This window comes from Leucopleurus acutus (genome assembly GCF_964270905.1).
Source record: "Leucopleurus acutus genome assembly, chromosome: 16".
Taxonomy (NCBI): domain Eukaryota; kingdom Metazoa; phylum Chordata; class Mammalia; order Artiodactyla; family Delphinidae; genus Leucopleurus; species Leucopleurus acutus.
This window is the reverse complement of record NC_139158.1, coordinates 22,985,535-23,008,635: the sequence shown is the minus strand read 5'-3', so window position 1 is coordinate 23,008,635 and position 23,101 is coordinate 22,985,535. Positions and strand designations below refer to the sequence as shown.

At 49.3% G+C, this 23,101-nt stretch overlaps 1 protein-coding gene across 3 annotated transcripts in view; it reads left to right on the top strand.

Moving 5' to 3' along the window:
• The window catches only part of VPS35L (VPS35 endosomal protein sorting factor like), a gene marked incomplete at its 5' end in the record, with an annotated part of 129,505 nt that extends 106,404 nt beyond the window's left edge, over positions 1-23,101 (top strand). For all 3 annotated transcript variants that reach the window (XM_082857442.1, XM_082857441.1, XM_082857444.1), the window contains 4 exons: positions 7,247-7,412; positions 15,364-15,482; positions 21,624-21,770; positions 22,480-23,101. In XM_082857442.1, coding sequence (XP_082713568.1) covers positions 7,247-7,412; positions 15,364-15,482; positions 21,624-21,770; positions 22,480-22,578 — 531 coding nt within the window. In that variant the 3' untranslated portion in view covers positions 22,579-23,101. The remainder of the gene's footprint in view (positions 1-7,246; positions 7,413-15,363; positions 15,483-21,623; positions 21,771-22,479) is intronic.

Genomic DNA, 23,101 nt, shown 5'->3' with positions numbered 1-23,101 from the left:
GAATTGTTGGGTGTATGAATTATATCTTAGTGAAGCTGAGAGAACAAAAAGTGAGTTGCTCCGAAGTTTCCAAGTTCAGATCCCAAGTTCTTTGAAGAGGGGCTGGGATATTCAGGAGGCGGGCTTGGTGCTTGATTTCAGTGTTTTCAGATCTCCTTCTTAGTACTTTATAATCAGTTTCTCTCTTTTTTGGATATTCTAGTTATTTGTCAGGTGACAAAATCAGGGTTTCTAATGAGGAAGTTGATCAGTGTCATTGTTCATTGATTAACTGGGATGCGTTTTCCTTCTGCATATGGGGTTTTCTCTGTTAAAAATCACTGGAGCCTTGAAGAAAAGCTTGTGTTCGGTCCTGACCCAATGACTCAATAGCCTTGTGGCCTTGAGAAAGTTTTGTAACTTTCAGAGTCTCAGTTGTCACCTTTCTAAAATGTCATCCAAGGGCTTCCCTGGTGGCGCAGTGGTTGAGAGTCCGCCTGCCGATGCAGGGGACGCGGGTTCGTGCCCCGGTCCGGGAAGATCCCACATGCCGCGGAGCGGCTAGGCCCGTGAGCCATGGCCGCTGAGCCTGCGCGTCCGGAGCCTGTGCTCTGCAACAGGAGAGGCCACAACAGTGAGAGGCCCGCGTACCGCAAAAAAAATAAAAAATAAAAAAAAAAATGTCATCCAAATGCACACCTAGCAGGGCTGCTGTGAGGATTGACTGAAATGATAGCTATGAAAGTGCTTTGTGAGCCAGAAGCTTGGTCCCTGGGGTCACAAACTGATGACCAGGGGGTGGAATCCAGCCCGGAGACATACTTGTTGGCCACATCATGATGGAAAACGTTTGGAACTAATTACCCACATTTAAAAATTGGTAGGGGCTTCCCTGGTGGGGCAGTGGTTGAGAGTCCACCTGCCAATGCAGGGGACACAGGTTCGTGCCCCGGTCCGGGAAGATCCCACATGCCGCAGAGCGGCTGGGCCCATGAGCCGTGGCCGCTGAGCCTGCGCGTCCGGAGCCTCTGCTCTGCAATGGGAGAGGCCACAACAGTGAGAGGCCCGCGTACTGAAAAAATAAATAAATAAATAAATAAAAATAAAAATTGGTAGATCACAGGAAACCCCAGAAATTTAGTTCCTTGTGAAAAATCAGGTCCAGCCATGTGAGGCCCGCATTCCCCGCCTGGCCAGTTGACCTCAGCTGGAGAGCAGCTGCCCTTCCTGCGGGGCATGTGCACTCTCTCCAGGTCCCCGGGTGCCTCTGGGTCCATTAAATCCTTTTCTGTTGCCTACCGTTCCCCTAGGCATTCAGGGGAACCCCCCTGCCAGACTTTATTGGTTCCTGGTATCAGTGCTCAGGCTTTTGCCAGGATTTACTAAAGATGATGAGATGAAGAATAGCCACAGTTCGTGACTTCTTACTAGGTGCCCTGTGCAGTGCTAACTCCCTTCGTCAACATTCAGTCTCTAGGAAAATGCCCCCAAGCCTTGCAAGGTAGGAGTCATTGTACCTTTCCCACTTAAGGAGACCTGGAGCCCAAGAGGCTTGCCTGGGGTCGCGCAGCTGTTGAGCAGCAGAGCTGGGAGGTCTGTGCTGCCCCAGAGCCTGTCCTGCATGGTCTGCCTGAAACGTTTGCAGGGGGCTTTATTTGCTCAAGGTTGTTGAGACTTAACAACCCTATGTCCCTCCTGTGGGATGCAGCATAGTAACTACTGGCAGGCTCTCCGGGGCGCCGTGAGATGTTGAGCCTGAAGGGCCAAGGCCGGGCGCTAACCGAGCTCAGAAGCCGGAGGATGGGCCACACGCGAGCTCCGCCTGCCGTGAGTAGGTTTAGCAGGAGATGACTCCCATATCCCACCTTTACCTGGTTCGCATTTTTTTTTTTTGTGGTACGCGGGCCTCTCACTGCTGTGGCCTCTCCCGTTGCGGAACACAGGCTCCGGACGTGCAGGCCCAGCAGCCATGGCTCACGGGCCCAGCTGCTCCACGGCATGTGGGATCCTCCCGGACCGGGGCACGAACCCGTGTCCCCTGCATCGGCAGGCGGACTCTCAACCACTGCGCCACCAGGGAAGCCCTACCTGGTTCGCATTTTACCTTTCATGTCACAGCTTTTTTTTTAAATTCTATTTTTTAAATTTAATTTTATTGTTGTAAGGACATTTAACATATCTATCCTCTTAACATATTTTTAAGTGGACAGTACAGCTTTGTTGACTCAAGGCACAATATTGTACAGCAGATCCCTACAGCTTATTCACCTTGCTTAACTGAAACTTTAAGCTCATTGATTAGTGACTCCCCATTTCCTCCTCCTCCCAGCCCTTGAATTCCACGCTTTGATTCTATGAACATGACTATTCTAGATGCCCTACATAAGTGGAATCATACAGTATTTGTCTTTTTGTGACTGCCATATTTCACTCAGCATAATATCCTCAACGTTCATCCAAGGTTATGATAGCATTTCCTTTCTTTTATTTTTTTAAGGCTGAATAGTATTCCATTATATGTGTACCACATTTTATTTATCCATTTATCTGTCAATGAACATTCAGGTTGTTTCCATATCTTGGCTGTTGTGATAGTGCTACAGTGAACATGAGAGCACTAGTATCTCTTTGAGATCCTGATTTCAATTATTTTGGATAAATACCCAGAGGAGGGATTGCTGGATCATATAGCAGTTCCATTTTTAATTCTTTGAGGTACCTGCATACAGTTTTCTGTAGTGGCTGCACCATTTTGCATTCCCATCCCCAGAGCACAAGACTTTTAAAGAATGGGTTTGGACAGCTTTGATTCATTTTATTTGTTTAGGAAAAAATTGAAGCCATTTTAGACCAAATAAAATACATGGCCCACTCTATTCATACTTATAAATGCAGAAGTAAACATTCCCCCAGGACAGCCCTCTCTCCTCAGCAAGCAGTACCACCTTTGGAGCATTTTGAAGCATTCTTCTTTGGCGTTAGTAGCAGTCAGCCTCTTGGTAGACTGCAGAACAGTCTTCTCCATGTTACTGAACTAATGCATTTCTTTTGACAACATTCGATAGGATAAGCAAAGTAGAATTAATTGAACAAGTTCAGTGTTACCACTTCAGACGCCTAATTTTGATTCAGTTGAAATTTGTAGGCAATGGAAATGTTTCCCATCAGTTTTCTGGCACTGATCACCAGGACACAGCAGGGAAATATCTTTTCTCCGTCTTATCTTTGAGAAAAAGTCCAGCCATCAGCATAACATGGTATCCAGATGCTAAGATTCATTCATTCCGTCCACCCCGCAAATATTTGTTGATCTGGGAATGGAAGAGTGAACATGAGAAATGTGTGCTCCCACTCAAGGAGACCGATGCTAATAAGCAAATAAATACTTAACTACAGTTGTATAAAGTGTCATAAAGAACTGCAGGGACCTCTGAGAGCCTCAGATTTGAAGGGAAGTGGGTCAGGGAAGTTCCCTGAGAATGTGTTACCTGAGCCGAGATCCAGAGGAAGACTAGTAGGTCCCTAAGTGCGGGGGGCGGGGAGGGGAGGGTGTTCCGGGCAGAGGGAGCAGCGTGGGTAAGGCCTTGAGGTGAGAAGGGTCACCCAGCAGCACTGGAGGGACTGGAAGAGAGCCGCAGTGACGAGCGAGGTGGTGAGAGGCTAGAGGGACACCAGGGTCTCGAGCTGGCAAGATGGGCAGGGGCTGGCTGCAGCAAGGCCAGGGAGCTCTGCAGACTCACCAAGGGCCTCGCATCTCCATGGTGATCTGTCTCCTGCCCTCCACCCCCGCCACGCCCTCCCAGTGCCCCTCTTTCCTTCCTTGCCCTTCCTCCCCGTCCCCTTGTGTTCTGGTTCCTTTTCTAAAGGACTTGAATGTTTATTTAACACACTTACATACCTTTTACAGTGAGCCAGCCAGCAGTTCACAAATACTCACTGCAAACAAACCTGTTATTATCCTCATCTCACAGAAGCAGACCCTGGCACAGAGAGGTGAAGTGACTCACCCAGGGTCACCAGCTAGTAAGTGGCCAAGACAGAATTCAAAGCCTTGATGTGTGTACTCGGCGCTGTCTTTGCTGCCTCTCAGGTCTCCTGGGGAGTCAGTCGTTTTCAGGGTATTCCTTCCCTCAAGCAGTGACATTTAATAGAAGGATTCCCACAGACCAAGGAGCCAGAGGGATATTCTGAGTGGTTGAAGGCAGGCCCCCTTTCCGTGCAGCAGAGAGAGAGAGAGCGAGCAGTTTGAGTCCCTCCCAGGCGCCCCTTGGGAGCCGCCTCCTGAGCATTTGTTTGCTGCCGGGCAGCCTTGGCAGAGACCCCCGGGGAAACCTTTTCCCCCTCGGATTGCCAACTGAATCGGGATCTCTTTTTCTTCTTTAAAAAAAAATCTGTGTTTGCCTTTCTTTAGTTGCTGGCACTGGTACAATTTCTTTTGAAAATGTTACAACCACTGAAGCGTGGCTATCATGTGGAAAATGTTTTCCTTGTAGAGAAGGTTGGAAATAATCTCTTCGTCTCTTCGGTTTAAAGCTAGCAGAAACGGCTGGCTAAGAACCTTCACGTCTCCGTGACCCCTTCTTCCACCTTTTTGCAGGTGTGTTGAATGCTCTCTCACAATAGTTACGGCAATTTGTATTGAAATTAAGTTACTGGAACATTCAGAGTGTCGTCTCTTTCCAGGGCAGATCCTGAAATAGAATATATTTTGAACATCCACACAGCAGAACGAAATAGCCTAGTTAGAAACAGCTGTTAGCAAAGCGAGGCAGTAGTGAGCTGCCATCTGAGACTGACTCTGGCAATGGAAGGCGGACCATGGCACGGGCAATTTTGCTGCATATAGTTTGAGGTACTCAGATTTTGGAGTATCGTGTGTCTTCTTTTGTGCCGATACCGTAACAGCAATTCCTGTAGATGTTAGCAGCTGTACAAATCATCTCTCTCTCCTCCGCCCTCATTCTTGCCCATTGGAAGTATTACTGCTGTGTATCCACACATTGGATTATGTAGCTGTTAACTCCCGCCCCCCTCAGTTATCACACTTCTACTCCATGCCTGAATTCAAGACAGCCGACTGCGTGTATGCCTTCCCCCAACCGGCCAGCTCCATAAAGTCTAGTTCGTCCCTAATTCATCTGTAGAGAGGCAGTATAAATAGAGTATTAGCAGTTAGGAATGTCCACTCTGGAGCCAGACTCCCGGGGCTCAAATCCTGGTTCCCCCATGCACCAGCAGTGTAGCTCATTTCCCATCTGTGAAATGGGGGGGAGAGGAAGTCATAAAAGTATCTTCCCGGAACGTAGAAAAGCTATGGTAGCTACAATAGCTACCATAAAAGTTAGCTGTTGTTTTTGTAGCCACCTCAGTGCCTGGCACGTAGAAGGTGCTTGAAAAATGTTATCCATTCAACATTATTTACCTACCAAGTGCCTGCTCTGTGCCCAGCACTGTCCCAGGAAGGAGAGACAGGGATGGGGCACCATTTGCAGTCCTGGGCAGTCCTGGCAGTGTATTACTGGCAAACACAGCAGATAAAGTACCTGCCGTCCTGGAGGTTATAGGCTAGGATGAAAAAAAAGATGAACCAAGAGGTATGTTTGGGTAGTTAGGAATAAATAAGATCACTTCAGATGCTGAGCACTGCTCTGAAAAAATGAGATGGATGACTTGACGTGAAGAGAGATGAAGAGAGACGGGTAGGGGCTCTGGACTGCCGATCAGGGCAGGAGCTAACATGTAAGATGAGATCTGGAGGCTGTCAAGGAGCCAGTGCAGCCAAGTCTCACAGGTGAATATTCCAGTCAGGGGAACAGCAGGGCTGGGAGGCCAGACCCCCTTGGCATATGAGCTGCCCTGCAGAGCACCCTGTGCCCTTCAGTCCGGTCTGTGTGGGAGACGGGCCTCTGGGGATCGCATCACCGGGGCTTCCTTCCTTCTGGCTTCCAGCTGGTTCAGCCAGCGCGAGTAGTGACATGGACTGCAGGGCAGGGGGAGAGCGAGGCTGGGGTATTTATCCCCCAACTGTCACTGGGCCGTGTTTGGCGATGGCTTTGTTCTTCCATCCAGGGCTGCAGCTGCTGCTGGGTGGCCTCCTCCAACTGCAAAAACTCGCTCCCCACCGCGTGCTTTCAGCCCGAGGATGGTAACAGTTTCCCTCTGTTGCCAGGCCCTGGGTGCCTTCTCGCTACTTCTCTTCATTCTGATAATCTTTCTTTAACCCATCCTCGTTTAACCCTTGTGAGCGTGTCCTCTGTGTCCTGCCAGGACCCTGAGCGGTCCAGCTGGTCCCAGGAGCCATAAAGGTGGCGGTGGACTGAGTGAGGGGCAAGATGGACCAGCCGGGTCAGCAGGGCGATGGCAGCAGGAGCTGGGGAGGGGAGGGGTCTTTGGAGAGCATTCAGCAGGGGAGCCACTGCATTGCATACTCCTTTTTTTTTTTTTTTTTTTTTTTTTTTTTTTTTTTTTGCGGTACGCGGGCCTCTCACTGTTATGGCCTCTCCCGTCGCGGAGCACAGGCTTCGGACACGCAGGCTCGGCGGCCATGTCTCATGGGCCCAGCCACTCCGCGGCATGTGGAATCTTCCCGGACCGGGGCACGAACCCGTGTCCCCTGCATCGGCAGGCAGACTCTCAACCACTGCGCCACCAGGGAAGCCCTGCATATCCTTTTTGGAACTGAATTGAAGCTGCTGACTTTTTTGCATCCCAGCACTGGTTCAGTTTAGCATCTGAGAAACACTGTTATAAGCTCTGTGACTGACTGTTGGGTTTTTCCTCTCCCAAGAGAGGATCCTCAATTTAGCTGTTAATGTTGCTGAATGCCCTAAAGAGTGAGAATGTGTTTAAAGTCGGTGCCTTTGGTGGTGACAGTGATCATTTGGGGGTTTACCCGAGGTAGGTGGCTTCTGCTGTGCTGTCTGCAACGAGACCTGCAATCTAGCTTTTGTAGTTGGAAGAACAGGGCTTTTTACTGTTATGGACATAAGAGCAAGGCTGTAATTTTGGAAACAGCCCATTAAACTGACAGGTAATTTTGCTTTCTTTCCTCAGACCCAGAGCTCTCAAAGCTTGTCTCCCCAGACTGGAGTGTGTTGTTTAGTGGAGTTAACGACGTTGTGTCACTTTTCTCTCTATTGTTTAACCATAGCTGGCACTTTAATTTCTCTACAGCTGCTAAAGGGAGGGACCTGGGTTTCTGTCTTGATTTTTTTTTCCTCCTGCTTCACATCTAGGTTTATTTTTCCTTTTTTTGGTCTTCCACTAGGATCATCCGGAACACGGGGTTCTGTTTCTTGTTCGAGAGCTGCTCAACGTGATCCAGGACTACACCTGGGAGGACAACAGTGATGAGAAAATCCGCATCTACACCTGTGTCCTGCACCTGCTGTCCGCCATGAGCCAGGAGACCTATCTCTACCACGTAGACAAAGGTAGCTGGGTCCCTCCACCAGACTGCACTGTGTTTGAACTTCTGAGCAGCAAGTGCAGGGTTTTCATTTTCTCTTTTATTTAATCCCCTTGTGTTTTACCTACCATGAACTTCTAGTCCAGGGTCTTGATAAATTTGCCCAGTGTAAGAATTACCTGGGGAGCTCTTAAGAATACACGTTCCTGGGCCCCATCTGTCTCTTCTAAATTAGAATCCCCAGGAAGAGGCCTGAGAATTTGTATCTTTAACAAGCATCCAAGGTCATTTCGGCAAACAGACGAGTTCAGAGAAGCACTATCTTGGATCAGTGATGTCTTGGGTGTGCCACAGAATAACCTAGAATGGGGACTACGTAGGCACATGCATGACCTTCATCCCAGGACTGTTCCTTACCAGTTTCATGTGGGTCCTGACCTGGACCCTTAGAGCAGGTGCTTGGAAGAAGGAGACGGCCTTGCTCCCCAACATGCAACCAGCCGTCTTGAACTTGCTCCTACAGGTTCGGGAGCAGCCTCCTCATGTCCTTGACACAACAGGGGACAGGCCCAATTCCAGACCTCTGCCCAGTGAGCCTAAGCATCTTCCTGCTTGTCAGAGCCTCAGTTCCGATTTTTGGTTTCCAAAAAAGTGGCCCTATTGTTAAAAGCAGTTTGGCCAATAAATGAATACTTCAGGGTTTAAGCAACTGTCTCTACACTTGGATATTTTAGGGAACAAATTTGCAGTGCTAAGGATGGCCTCCTGTTACGACTCTCAGAGGCTTCCTCTGGCTGGGATTTGGGGGCTGAGGTTACGTAAAGATGTAACTTGGGGAGGTTGGTTAATGTCAATGATGATAACTCCCACGATCTGAGCTCCTACTGTGTGCCAGGTACGGCACCAGACTCCATGGGCCTCTGTCTCCTTTAATCCTGACAGCATTATGAGGAGGACGGGCATATGTGTCTCCATTTTACACACAAGCAAGGGGAGACACCGAAAGACAAATGGTTTTACCAAGCTCAAGGCCAGTTAGTGCTCGGAGTGGAATTCACTGTGGTACACGCGTTATGCTGCCTCCTTAATTACAAAGTAACAGTATTTTGATTAAAGTATATCATAGTACATGCATACAATAAATCATAAGGCTCAGCAGATCATCACAGGCTGAACACACCCAGTAACTAGCACCGAGACAGAGGAATCAAACATTACTAGCTCCCAGAAGTCCCCTGTATGCCCCCGTCCACTCAGCACCACCACCTTCCTCTCCAAAGGTACACTGCTCTCCTGACTTCTAACGTTACAGATTAGTTTGCCAATTTTTGACTTTTCCGTAAATGGACTCATTTAGCAGGCGTTCTTTGGCGTCTGGCTTCTTTCACTCAGTGTTACGTCGGTGAGATTCTTCTGTGTTGTGTGTAGCTGTTGTCCATCCTTTTGCATTGCTGCATAGTATTCCATCGTATGAATATACCAGAATTTCTTCATTCCCCTGTGGATGCAGTTCTGAGCTGCTGTGAGGAGTGCTGCTGTGAACATTCCTGAATATATAACTCTTGGGGTTCATGTCTGTTGGGTATATGCCCAGGGTGGAAATGCTGCCTGGTGGGATGTGCTTATGTTCAGCTCTGGTAGGTACTGTCTCACAGTTCTCCAAAATGGTTATACCAGTTTACACTCCCACCAGGCACGAATGAGATTTCCATTTGTTCCCTTGATATGGTCCCTTGTTCATTTTGTCTCTTCTGATGAGTGTAATTTGCATTTCTCTGATGGCTAATGAGGGTGAGCTTTTCCCGTATCTGTTGGCATTTTTATTTCCTCTCTTGTGAAGGGCACGCGGAGGGCTCAGAACAACAGAGAAACTTTTGAGGACCAGATGCTGCCGCGGAAGTGGGTCTGGAAACCTGGGCCCTATGAGAGGGGCAAGCCCTCTCCTCGCTCTTCCCTTCCTTAAACAGACTCACTGAATCCCCTGTCTACACAGCACAGCAGGGCGGACTGTAGGAGCCAGAGCGCCAGCACAGGGAGCGTGGCTGTGTTTGACAGGTGGAGTCTAGTTCTCTAGCTTTTAGAGATGAAAACAGAACGGCGGGTTTTCTTTGCTGCCTTCTCGGCCCAGCTGTTTACTCTGGGTGCACAACTGTGACCTGACAGTTGTCTTCGTAGCAGAGAGTCCTGGGGCCCCGGGAGGCTTTGCAAGGGTGGGGGCTCCACTTTCCCACCTCCTTCTTAGTCGAGGCCGCTCTTTAGACAGCGCTGGCAAAGGTTCGAACTTTTGGAAAACTGGGGTCAGCTTTTTTCTTTGCATTTACGAAGGATGCCTTGGCTGTTTTCTTTCCAGATGAATAAGAAGACAATGTTCTGAAATGACCTGGAGCCGTAACTCCAGTGCTGTCATGCGAGCGTGCGAGAGAGTGTGCTTGCTGTGGAAGGGCAGGACACTTCTGACACTGAATGTCTATTTATTTAACACGCAGATGTCTACTTGGAAGAGTACAGCTCAGGGGCCCGTGGGAAGTTGGCACAGCCCCTTCACTCCTCCGTGTCACCTGCCAGGCCCTTGAAGCATTTGGGGTTGTGACCCCAGGGCCAGACAGATGCAGAGATCCTGGGCTATTTTTAGTAGCCATTTGCCAGGGATCTCATTTCTCCCCGTTGTGAGCGCCAGTCTGGACTCTCAGGCCTGCCTTACACTCTGGCCAGGCCAAATTACTTCTGATTGTGAACTTCGCGCTTCTCTCCCCCGCTGTCACCACCGAGTGTTAGCATGGAAACACTTTTCCCCACTTCTGACCCCGTTTTTCACTTTCTCTGTGAATTTTCCACCTTCAGGGTTCAGCCTGGATCTCACTGATTCTATAATTCCATCCCAAGCCTAGATTTTAGGATCCTGGGACCCCTAGGCCACCCTCTCCTGCCATGCAGCCCATGCGGTTGTGATTGCCCGTTTGCTCGTCTGCACCTCCTGTGGACTGTGTGCTCTGTGAGGGCAGGACCAGGTCAGCCCGTTCCCCACCCACCGGGTCTCCGGGTCCTGGAACCTGGCGCAGAGCAGGTCCTCACCTAGTCCGCGCTCTGCGTGTGTGAGTGGGCTGCTCTCAACACGCCTCTGGCCCCTCTGGGCAGGATGCCTGCAGCTTGGGTGGTTGACCACAGGTGGTCCTAGACCTTCTCACTTCTCCCCTGCTGCTGGGCTAATCCGAAGGAGAGCAGGTTACTCCATCTCGGAGTAAGACTGGGAATTTATGCCAGGAACTAGCCGCGTCCTCGGCAGCAGGTGCGAGAAATTCCTTTACCAGCTGCATTTTGCCACCCTTCAAAATCAGATGGTGGTGAATGGCTGAATCAAATTCTTTCTCTGCTTACAAGAATAACTGCTGTCTTCCACGTCATGGACGGCAGTTGAAACACAGCAGCCAGAGCCAGAGCTGTCTCAGAAATCCTGGGACGGATGCCTGCAGCCCAGGGCAATTCACTACCAACCTGTGTCATAGGAACAACTACGAAGCCAGCAGCCGACCCAGGAGAGCACTCCCAGAATATTCCCCACAAAGGGACAGTTCGGAACCGGAGTAGAGGTTTCAGGCGGACAGAGAAGCTGGGGAGCAAGGAGACCAGCTGTCCTCCTCGTTCTCAGGCAGTATGTCTGCAACCTGCTTACAAATGGTTTAGACAAAAAAAATGACGTGTGTACGTGAGTGTGTGGAGAGAGCAAGTGAGAGAGCTTCACGGAAGTGGCAAAACGGCATCAGCTGGTGATGCTGGGTGAGAGAGAGGCGGCGCTTCACTGTACTGTTATTCCCACTGTTCTACAGCCTTGACGTTTGTTTAAGTAAAAAGCTGGGGATAAAAGAAGGAGTTATTCTCTTTTTTTTTCCCACTTAGAAACTCAGTAGTAATTTATTTGGAAAAAAATAAGCAAAGAATGGCTCATTAAAAAATACATTTCATAGCGTCATTCTTCCTCCTTCATACTTTTCCCAAATGCCTAATTGGGAGTTAAATATAAACGTAAGAATTTTAAAAGAATATTATGTACAATTTTATTGAAGTAGAAGAAGGAGTTATTCTATTTTTTTTTTTTTTTTTTTTTTTGGTATGTGGGCCTCTCACAGTTGTGGCCTCTCCCGTTGTGGAGCACAGGCTCCGGACGCACAGGCTCAGCGGCCATGGCTCACGGGCCCAGCCGCTCTGCGGCATGTGGGATCTTCCCGGACCAGGGCACGAACCCGTGTCCCCTGCATCGGCAGGCAGACTCTCAACCACTGTGCCACCAGGGAAGCCCGGGAGTTATTCTTGAAATAGCAGCGAGAAATGTACATGAAGCATCCCTGAAATTATTTTGTCAATCAGTTAATTACTATATGCTTATACCTGTACCATTCCCCAAAAGATTCAAGACAGATTACAGGAAATATATAAAGTAATAAAATATAATTTTTTAATTGAAAAAATTGTTTCTTAGGAAGTTATAAATTAGGAAATATATGGCTATATATGTCTGTGTGTGGTATATAGGTATACTGGTTTGTCACTTTACTAACAGTATATTATAAATATCTTTCTGTAATAGTATATTGTAGCAATAGTATAGTATAGTGTAGTACATGGTAGGTAACAACTATATAGATCATATACTTTTATTGCCTTCATAGTATTGTATTTAATGCTAATGCCACAGAGCATTTAATCAAAACTCTTGGTAGATATTTCCATTGCTTCTCCTCTCACCATTATACACAACATTTATAATGAACACACATTGAACATACAATGAACATTGTCCTCTGTGATGAAACAATATCACATATATGCATCTTTGTGCAACTAGGGGGATGATTTTCTTAGGATAAATCCCTTGGAGTGGGTTTTCCCAAGTCAAAGATCTGACCTTTTTTCTGTACTAAGACTTTTTTTTTTGGAGTAAAATATACAAAGTGATAAAATACATATAAAGTTTACCATTTTAACTATTTTTAATTCAGTTTTATCAAGTATAGTTGCAGTGTTGTGCAACCATCACCTTTATCCATTTCCAAAATTTTTTCATCCTCCCCAACAAACTCTGTACCCAATGAAAATAACTTCCCCCTTCCCCCCTCCCCCCAGCCTCTGGTGACCTCTATTTTACTTTCTGTTTTTATGAATTTGCGTCTTCTAGGTACCTCATATAAGTGGAGTCATACAATAGTTGTCCTTTTTTTTTATTATTTTTTTCTGGCTGCGTTGGGTCTTCGTTGCTGCACGCGGGCTTTCTCTAGTTGCAGCGAGCGGGGGCTACTCTTCGTTGCGGTGCTCGGGCTTCTCATTGCGGTGGCTTCTCTTGTTGTGGAGCGCGGGCTCTAGGCGTGCGGGCTCAGTAGTTGTGGCTCGCGGACCCTAGAGCGCAGGCTCAGTAGTTGTGGCGCACGGGCTTTGTTGCTCCATGGCATGTGGGATCTTCCTGGATCAGGGATCGAACCCGTGTCCCCTGCATTGGCAGGCGGATTCTTAGCCACTGTGCCACAAGGGAAGCCCTAGTTGTCCTTTTGTGTCTGGCACATTTCTCTTATCATAATGCTTTCAAGCTTCATCCATGTTGTAACACGTAGTAGAATTTCATTCCTTTTTGTGATTCAATAACATGCCACTGTTTAGATAAACCACTAAACCACATTCTGCTTATCTATTGATCTGTCAGTGGATACTTGGGTTGTTTCCACCTTTCGGCTCTTGTGAATAATGCTGCTATGAACATTCATGTGCATGTATCTGTTTGAGCCTCTGCTTTCAAGTCCTTTGAGCATTGGAGTTGCTGGATCCTGGAGTCGCTTTCCCACAGCAGCTGCACCATTTTATATCCCCACCAGCGATGCACGAGGCTTCCAGTTTCTCCACATCTTCATCAATACTTCTTATTTTCCTCTTTGTTGTTGTTTTTAAATAACAGCCATCCTAATGGGTGTGAAGTGGTACTGGACATTTCTTAAGGCTTTTCTTACTGATTTCCAAACTATGGTACTCCCACCAGCAGTTTGCCCAGGCCTACATCAAAACCTGGTATTCTTTCTCACCTTTGTTAATCTGATAGGTGATGTTTTACTAAAAGTTCTTCTGTGGTTTTAGTTTTCTGTTCTTTGATCACTAGTGAAATTGAACTTTTTTTTTCCCCTAAAATTATAGGCCATTTAGATTTATTTCTGGTACACTGATGTATTTGCCAATTTTCCTATAAGTGACCCTAAGAGGGGTCTCTTTCTTAAAAGCTCAGAAGCCATCCCTGCACATTGTAGCTTGGCTTTTCTTGTCTTCATGGCCAATGCCTGTTTAACGTGATCCCCTGGTTCTGTAGCTCGTTGCCAGCAGTCCAGGGAATAGTTCTGTGCAGGCCCTGACAGACGGCTGGTGACTTTGACCATAATGGGGCTATCCATTGTGGCTCTGACTCTCAGCCTCACCCACCTGCCAGCTAAACGGGTGCCCCGTGTCCCTCGCTTGTGGTGTCACCTGTTGTTTGCGTCACACAACTTCATGGGCTTTACTGTGATCCCATATGTATCATCCCTTTTGATTGTATATACCTAAGAGACAGGATCCTAGGGATGGTGAGGAGCTGGGCCGAGAAGAGCACAGCAAACCACATTCCCCCAGATGAGCTAAGCTGAACCGGCTTATTGACGTCTCTAAACCATGAACTGGATTAGCACTGTGTGTACATGGCTGTATAAGCCCAGCCGCGCCCCCCAAAGGCACCTGCACGGCCTCTGCTTTATCAGATGTCACGGCACCTGGGACAGTGGCCCAAATTTTAGGCCTCCACCAGATCAGAAACATCTAAGAGCTGCCACTGCGCTTTTCCTCCCCTTGACCACTTAGCGCTGAGGGTGCTCCAATGGTTTTGCACTGAGCTGAGCGCCGCTCATTCACACCGGAAATAACTGCTCAGCCACGTACATACAAGTCGGCATTTGGGAGTTGGGGTGAAAGCAGTTCAAAAAGGATCTGGCGAGAAAAGGCATGGGGGGAAAGAATCGACTCTGCAAGGCAGAGGTTGTGGTTCCCTTACAGACTTTGCAGCAGCCTGGCCCTGACCCCTCACCGCCCCCCCCCCCCAAAAAAAAAAGAAAAGAAAGAGAACCGCTGAAGTGTCCACAGGAGGGACCAACCAAAAGCATTCTGGTCCATCACACAATGGACTACTGCTCAGCTAGTACAGGCAAAGCAGCACATCCATATATGCTATGGAAGTAACTCCAGGAATCATTAAGTGAAAAAGAAACAAGTGCAAAACCGCACCCTGTAGAGTCCCTCTGCTTCCTTACCCAGAGGTCATGCTTTGTGCGAAGGTCGATAGGAAGGAGGGAGGGGGGAGGTCAAACCCAGGCTGTTCTTGCAGCTGCTCTTTCTCTAGACAGCGGCTGTCACAGGAGATGCCCAAGGAGAGAGGGGACTTTAGTGAAAGGATTCAGGTTTGCGAGAAGACTTAGAACCTTCTGTTCGATCTGCAGAAGTTTGGAGGTGGAGTGACAGGGCAGGGGGCTGGGGGCGGTGCTTAACTGCGTAGGCTTTGACGGGAGCCTCCCAGTTTGGGATCCTGGCTGGGACAGGCTCGGAGCCTCCGTGTCCCCATCTGTCATCTCTTGCACATGCGGTTTTGAGGACTCCACGGTAACACCTGTGAAGCACTGAGCCCAGCGCCTGGCACCCCGGTGCTCAGTATTGACAGCCATTCTGATGGCCACTGTGATGCTTGCTGTCCCCCTCCATGCCTGGGCCGGAGGGGACAGACTTCAGAGTCTGAGCTCTCTGGCCTAGACTGTCTGGAAGGCCAGGTGTTTTCTCCATGATTCCCAAGGGCCCAAGCCCGTGGCAAACTCTGGCCGTTTCCATTTGCCCTGCCGTGATTTCCTGCCACCCGCTGACACCACGGCTGCCTCTCCCTGGCCTTGGGCTTGGGAATGTCTCACTGCTCTGGTTTCTTCCATCAGTTGACTCCAATGACAGCCTCTACGGGGGAGACTCCAAGTTTCTGGCTGAGAACAACAAGCTGTGCGAGACGGTGATGGCTCAGATCCTGGAGCATCTGAAAACCCTGGCCAAGGACGAGGTAGGTGCCCCTGCCGCCCCCATCCCTGCCGCTTGCCCTGAAAGCACGCGTTCCCAGGGTGCTTGGACATTGGTTCGTCCAGAGAGTTAACGCGCCTGTGTGAAGACTGTTCATCGAGGGCCCCGGGGCCTTTGCTCCTACCATTTTCTCTGCCTGCACTGTGCCTCCCCAGGGTTCCCCTGGCCACCCCTCTCATCATTCGGGTCTCAGCTCAAGTACCTCCTCAGAGTGGCCTTCCCTGAACCCTGTGTCAGGTAGCCACTACACTCCTCTACACTTCTGCGTCCCTCTGAACTGTCCCTGTGATGCTCGGGCATTCTCTGAAATGCTCTGTGTTCACTTCTCAGTCGCCTGCCTCCCCACCAGAATGTAAGCTCCATGTGGCCGGGACCTCGAGACGTGGGTCTCGGAGACCTGCCTGTGCCTGAGACAGGGTCTCTGGGATCCATCTGTCACTCACCCCGGCATCCTCACCTCGAACCTGGCATACAGCGGGCACTCAATCAGTGCATGTTGAGTGAGTAACAGCCTGCACTTCCCACACCTTAGCTCTTTGAGGCCCACAACAGCCCTGTGATGTAGGTGCTGCGTTCATTCTCCTTGGACAGAAAAGAAAACCGAGGCTCAGAGTTTCCAGAGCTGCTGGTTTCCTCTGGTTGTGACAGATCAGGGATCACCCAGATCCTCAAGTGTGAATCCGTAGCCACTGCAGCACCCTCCTCGGTCAAGGCCTTACCACTTACTTTTTTTTTTTTTTTTTTTTTTTTGCGGTACGCAGGCCTCACCGTTGTGGCCTCTCCCGCTGCAGAGCACAGGCTCCAGACGCGCAGGCTCAGCGGCCACGGCTCACGGGCCCAGCCGCTCCGCGGCATGTAGGATCTTCCCGGACCGGGGCACGAACCCGTGTCCCCTGCATCGGCAGGCGGACTCTCAAACACTGCGCCACCAGGGAAGCCCACCACTTACTTTTTAACAAGTGGCATACGGTTGTTGTGCAACCATGATAGTAGGCTATGCTTGCCCAGCCTTTTTCTTTTTTTTTTTGCTGCACCCCACAGCTTGCAGGATCTTAGTTCCCCGACCAGGGATTGAACCCGGGCCTTTGGCAGTGAAAGCTCGGAGTCCTAACCATTGGACAGCCAGGAAATTCCCATCCCAGACTTTCTCATATGTAAGTGTAGTGTGGAGAACTTTGCGTGTGTGGTTTCATCTCACAACAGTCCCATGAGTGGGAATAGCTGTTATCCCTTTACACTTGCCAGATGAGGAAACTGAATCCTAGAGTGGTAGCTATGGAATGTGGTCAAGGCAATCTTCTAGAACCCATGCTCTGATCCACAGAATATATTCCTTTATCAGATGTTGCGTCGTTGCCTTTTCAGAGCAGTTTTCCCCATATTCTCCATATTATAGATAGATGGTTGACTGATTTCAAAATAATTTCTAAATTATAGTACGATCTAAATAACTACCTGGTACCCTTACCCAGTTACTCCATTTCTGCAGCGTCAGCTCAAACATGTGGGTGACAGTTGGATCCCAGAAGCTCTGTCTCAGGCTTGGTGGACATTGCGTTAAGGCTGATTCCTGCTGTGTAATCAGGGTGGGGAGGTTGGCAGTGACCCTGGAGTCAAAGCCAGTGCCTGACTTTCTCCGCGTCCTTCCCCTGGGGCAGCTCCTGTCAGGCTTCTGCCTCCGTGTCTGCCCCACACCCCCAGTCTTGCTCTTCGCTACTCCACATACTGACAGCTCATTCCTGATCTCATGTTGGCAGATTTCCGTCTTCTCTCACTGCCACTCACCCCCCACCCCCTCCAATTCCCTTTCCCAAACCCAGGACAGATTTCGGACTGCAGGGTTCCCAGTGGCTTTCCAGCCCTCCCCTTCCTGCCCACACGCTTCCCCAGCTCCCTCCTTCCCAAACCTCGTCTCACGTTTTTAGGATTTGCTTCTCTACTCCCCACCCCACTAAATCCTTTGAAGACAAAATAAGATCAAACTGGACTTTTAATTCTTACTCACTTCCAGGACTGTACAGAATGCCACCATTGCCCTTCCCCCCTTCCCCACCCCACCACAGAAACCATGAGAATATTCTATAGCTGTGGGTGCGCACGCACGCGCGCGCGCACACACACACACACACACGCAACATACATGTATGTCCCGCGTTCCCATTCTCCCCAAGGGTATTCAAGCAGGTCTTGGAGAGAGCGGGATTTTTTCCAGACTCCATTACCCAGTGGCCACTGCGGAGGTCAGGGGCACTGCACACAGGGCCAGCCTTAAGGTTAGTAGGCCAAAAGGCAGATGGAAAACACGGAACCACTGCTGCCCTGGGGGCCCCAAGTGCCTCCCAGCGCCCTCTCTAGGGAGGGAGGATTGTGGGTGGGTCCCACTGACCCTGGGGCCCCCTGGGTGCAGGGCTGTAGAATGCTGGGGAGTTAATGCTTGGAGGGCACTGGCTGTCAGTGGAGGGGGCAGCATCAGAACCCCAATTTCTTCAGGAACTGGTTTATCAAACCAGTTAGTGCTAGAAGAGATCACCCCTCCTCCAACTGAAAGGCCTTTTTCGAAAGCCTGTAAACTTCGTCTCTGTGCGGTAGGCAGCCTTCAGGAGAGAGCCCTCCTTACGCTGCAGGAGAAATGGAGTCCTTCACCTTCAGCTTGCACTGGTCACTCCCCTGCTGTGAAGGATTCTTAGCACCTTCCCTGATCCCTACAGCCAAGGGCTCTGGCTCTAGCTTCTTGCCAGAGCAGGGCTGTGTGTTTGACACGTCATGCCCAAGAAACATGTGCCCCGGGGCTTGAAAATGCATTTCTTCACTCTGACTCGACAGGCTGGGTCTAATCAGAGGTGGCTGCTGACAGCATAAACGACCACAGTCTAGGACCTCCAGGCTCACAACAAAAATAGAGCCCAGAACCATATAATTTGGAACTGTTTTAACATTTGTCTCTTTCTCTTGGGGGAGGAGGCATTGACTGTGATAAGGACTCTGAAATAATTCTGAAAGAATAGCAGGGCTGGAAAGTTTCTGAAGTACATTTCAACTCACATAAATACCAGGGACTCTCACTGAAAATGTCTGCCCATATATGCACATTTATTAGAAAAAATATGGGTGGACTGAGCTAAGATGGAACGTGTCATCCTTCACTTTAACAGCATGCTGTGAGATTCAGCACAGGCGGCCCCGGGAGGGGAGGACTCTAGAGCCCGGAGCACTCAGACCTCTCTCCACCTGCTGTGGAGCCAAGCTGGGCGCTGTGAAAGCCCAACGCTGGTGCCCGAGCTGAGTGTCTCATCTCTCAGCGCTGGTATCAGCCCTGCTTCCAAAATTGTCCTCTACGTGCACGTGAAGGAGCCAGCCCTGCCCTAGTCACGAGCTTTATGAAGCTGTTTGTTTGGGTGTGGTGACGCTGGGAACCATGCCAGAAGGTTACAACTTCCTGCAAATGACAATTCCCCTAGGAAAAGAAACAAAAGCAGCTCTTCTATTTAAAACCTCTGTAGGGAGAGGAGGGGCTGGAGGCCCTGGTTTGGTCTGTCATAATGTGTTCAGTTTCCTGGGTCTCTGCACATCGGCTGCCTGCCTGCTCCGGCCTGCTCGTCCCCAGACCCGTCTCTAATGATCTCATTTTTAATGGGCTGTTCATTTAAAACACATGCGAACTGGGCTTTTAGAGTAAAATGCTTGAGAAGATACAGAATAGAGAAGTAACCAGTAAGATACTGTCTTACTTGTTTGACTTTTAAAAATTCTCCCTTGCTTCAAAGAAATGTAGTTAAAGGGCCTCTCTTGGGAGACTCTTATAGTTGGATTTGTGAGTTTTCTGTTAGCTTGGTCCTCTAGGTCTGAGCAGAAACCAGGGCCCAGGCATCAGATGAGAGCCAGTTGAAAAGGCGAGCAGGATGGGCTGGAACCCACTGGATGGTCTCTGCCGCGTTCCCGACTGGGGCAGAGCTCACTGTCTGATTAAACAAAGGAACCCAAAGCAGGAAGTTGCCAGCCAGTTAGTCTACCAGCCTTCCCTCCTTGTGCCTGCAGGCTTGAGGCCCGACAGCGTGACCCCGCTCCTTGACAGCAGTGCTGTTCGGGCGGCTCAGCTCTTCTGTGGCGGTCACCTGGTCCAGACCGTTGTCCAGGCAGGCTCAGTTTAGGGGGCTTGAATCTCTTCACTGTCGTCACAAAGCCACTGTCACCCAACTGCATTCTTAGCTGCTCCTTGGCAGTTTTATTGCATTGTTTTTTTCTCCACTAGAAGACTTTAAATCCTCACTTGGGAGAGGGCAGCAGGAGGGGGTAATAACAAAGTTGGCTCTGCAGTTAGCGTAGTCTGCTGCTCTGTGGGCTCCACACATGGAAGGATGCATGGACAGATGGACAGTTAGTAGGTTGTTTGAAAAAAGCAGGAAAAAAATATGTATTGGTCTAAACCACATCAAATCGTTCCTATTTCCCTGGATAAAACTGTGTAGCTGCACTGGGCAAATCTGTTAGCTTCTTCAGAATTTGGATGCCTAATGTGATGTTAACCATGGGTCTATGGGAACATCTTATAAACTGGGGCAGACATGGGAGGGTGTGGGTACCAGCACAGGCTCCAGAACTGGACGACCGGAGCTCAAATCCTCACTCTGCACTTGCTGGCTGTGGTCCTTGAGCAAGTTCCTGAAGCTTTCTGACCTCATCAGCAAAATGGGAGCGTACTGGTTTCCTATTACAGCTTTAAGTCACCACAAACTTAAAACAACCCCCATTTATAATCTCACCAGTTTGGTAAGTCAGACGTTGGTGCTGGGCTGGGCCAGTTTCTCTGCTCCCGGTTTCACAAAGCCAAAATCAAGGTGTTGAGTGGCTGGGCTCTTACCAGGAGGCACTGGGAAAAATCCACCTCCCAGCTTACTTGAGTTGGCCACTGCAGTTCCATACGGTGTAGGACTGAGGTCCTGTTTCCTTGCTGGCTGTTGGTTGAGGGTTGTTCTCAGATTCTAGAAGCCGCCTGCACTTCTTAGCTCTTGGCCCCCTTCTACCATCTTGAAAGCCAGCAGTGGTGGGTCCTGTCCTTCTCATGCTTCAAATCTTTCTGGGCTCCCCTTCTGCGTCACCTTTCCTTTGCTTTCCTCTTCTGCTACCTGTCTCTGACTCTAGCCTGAAGAATTTCTCTGCTTTTTAGGGCTCAAGTGATTAGATTGGGCCCACCCAGATAATCCAGGATTATCTCCCTAAGGTCCATAACCTTAATCACACCTGCAAAGTCCCTTCACAGTAGCACCTAGATTAGTGTTTGGATAACCATGAGTTGGGATCCAGCTCTAAAATCCTACCTACAGAGAGTTGTGAAGATTAAACAAGGTGAGCTGTGTAAGGCACAGAGCTCATACCTGTCACAGTGTAAGGACCCCATACCCCCTAGCTGCCAAGGAGCAAAGCAGACACTCGAGGCTCCTGGCAGCACTGACGTCTGCAGCGCCAGCCAAGGGCACCCAGCAAGGGTCCGGGTGTCAGCTCCCCAGGACCCACACAGATGTGTGATCTGACCTGGTCCCCTGCTCAGGCCCACCTGCTGACTTGGGCCTTCCCAGGTGCCTTTGTTTACCTTGGGGAGCTGGTATCTTTTCTCCTGGGCCTGTTGCATTTTGGAGATTTAGTTTCCCTTCTGTCTTTACCATTCAGAGCTGGGGTTCAGGTTTGGTCTACTCTGACGTTTTGGTTAGACTTTACTTGTTTGAGAGTACCTTTCACATCAGATCACTGAGCAAAAGAGGAATGATCTGGTGTGAAGAATACCTAATGGTTCCTATAAAAGCTGGGCATGGGCACCAGGCATTGGGGAGCATTATTCACGGGGAGCTGTCTTTGGTCTTTATTACCAGCACCCAGAGGGTGGGAATAGTGACTGAAACTTTGGGTGGCTTGAGGACACGTCTGTAAGAGGCATATCTTACTGTTCAGTTTACTCCTGTACTTGCATTAATGCAAGACGGCCTATCAGTGCTGGGGTAACCCGGGGAGGTTAAGCAGCTCGCCCTCCAGAAGATCCGTGGTAGAGCTGGCCTTGGAACCCCTGGCAGCGTCAACACTGGGCCGGGCCTGAGCCCCAGTGCCAGATAGTAACCTCTTTTTTCTGTATCAGGCCCTCAAGCGCCAGAGCTCGTTGGGCCTTTCCTTCTTTAACAGCATCTTGGCCCATGGGGACCTGCGCAGTAACAGGCTCAACCAGCTGTCCGTCAACCTGTGGCACCTGGCACAGAGGCACGGCTGTGCAGACACCAGGACCATGGTGAGGCGAGGCAAGGCGAGGGGAGGGGTGGGGGGAGTGGGGGCCCTCACAACACCCACCAGGCACGGCTGTCCTGGCGAGTGACGCAAGCCCACTGGCCAGGCACAAGCGGCCTCAACACAACATCAGGGCCTGGACATCAAACAGCCCCAGTCTACCCTTCCAGAAAGGTGCCAGGCCCTACAAAGTACAGATGGCTCTCTGTATCTGCAAGTTTGGCATCCTCAGAGTCAACCAACCACAGATCAAAAATATTCAGGGGGGGGGAAAAATTCCAGAAACTTCCAAGAAGCAAAACCTGAATTTGCCACCTATCAGCAACTATTTACATAGCATTTACATTGTATTAGGTGTTATAAGTCATCTAGAGATGATTTAAATATACAGGGGGAGGTATGTAGGTGATATGCAAATACGACACCATTTTCTATAAGGGATTCAGTATCCTCAGTTTGGTCCTGGAACCAAGGGACCACAGAGTAGTATTAAGAATTAATTCCCTCTGAATAAAAACCACATGTATGAAAACACCAGTCATTCCTGGTGATTTTAAGAGCAAGCTATAATCTAAGGAGTCTTATTTAAAAACTGCTGGTTTCTTCCCCTCCCTTCTCTGCTAAGAAAAAAGCCAGAGCTCCCGATATGGCTGATTTGTTGGAGCCCTGAGTTATGAACCAGAAAGGAGATGAGTCTTTCTCTTTCCTCCTAGGTGAAAACTCTGGAATACATCAAGAAGCGAAGCAAACACCCAGACATGGGGCATCTGACCGAGCTGGCCCTCAGGCTCCCTCTGCAGACGAGGACCTGACCCTAGGGGCTCTGGTGCCAAGTCCAGAAAGACCTGTTTTGCGTTTTTGTTTTTATTTTTACACACGTACAGGTTGGCTTCTCTACTAGATTATTCTGCCAGTGAAGTGAACAAGCGGGAGCTGTCAGAGCATTCGAATCCACTCCTGCTCACTGAGCACAGCATCTTAGTGTTTCTTTGCACAGGTGGCCTTCAGATGGGCCTTTAGGGAAAAACTGAAGAATGCAAGTAACATCTTTCCTTTCTGGAAAGTGTTTTTTAATTGGAAAAAGAACCTTAAAAAGCAGTCCACTTTGACAGACCCACTGTGCCCTTTCCCTAATTTGCTTTATATCAAAATCAGCTCTTGATTGGATTTAGAATATGCTGGTGGATTAAAGGAGAAAGTGAGGTCAAATCTGAGATTCCCTGTGGCTTCGATGGAAAATATACTGTAACTGAATAAACCTCCGGAAGGAACACTTATGTTCATGACTGTTCATTTAATTACAGTTGACTCTCATCCGGAAGAGAACGTGTCTAA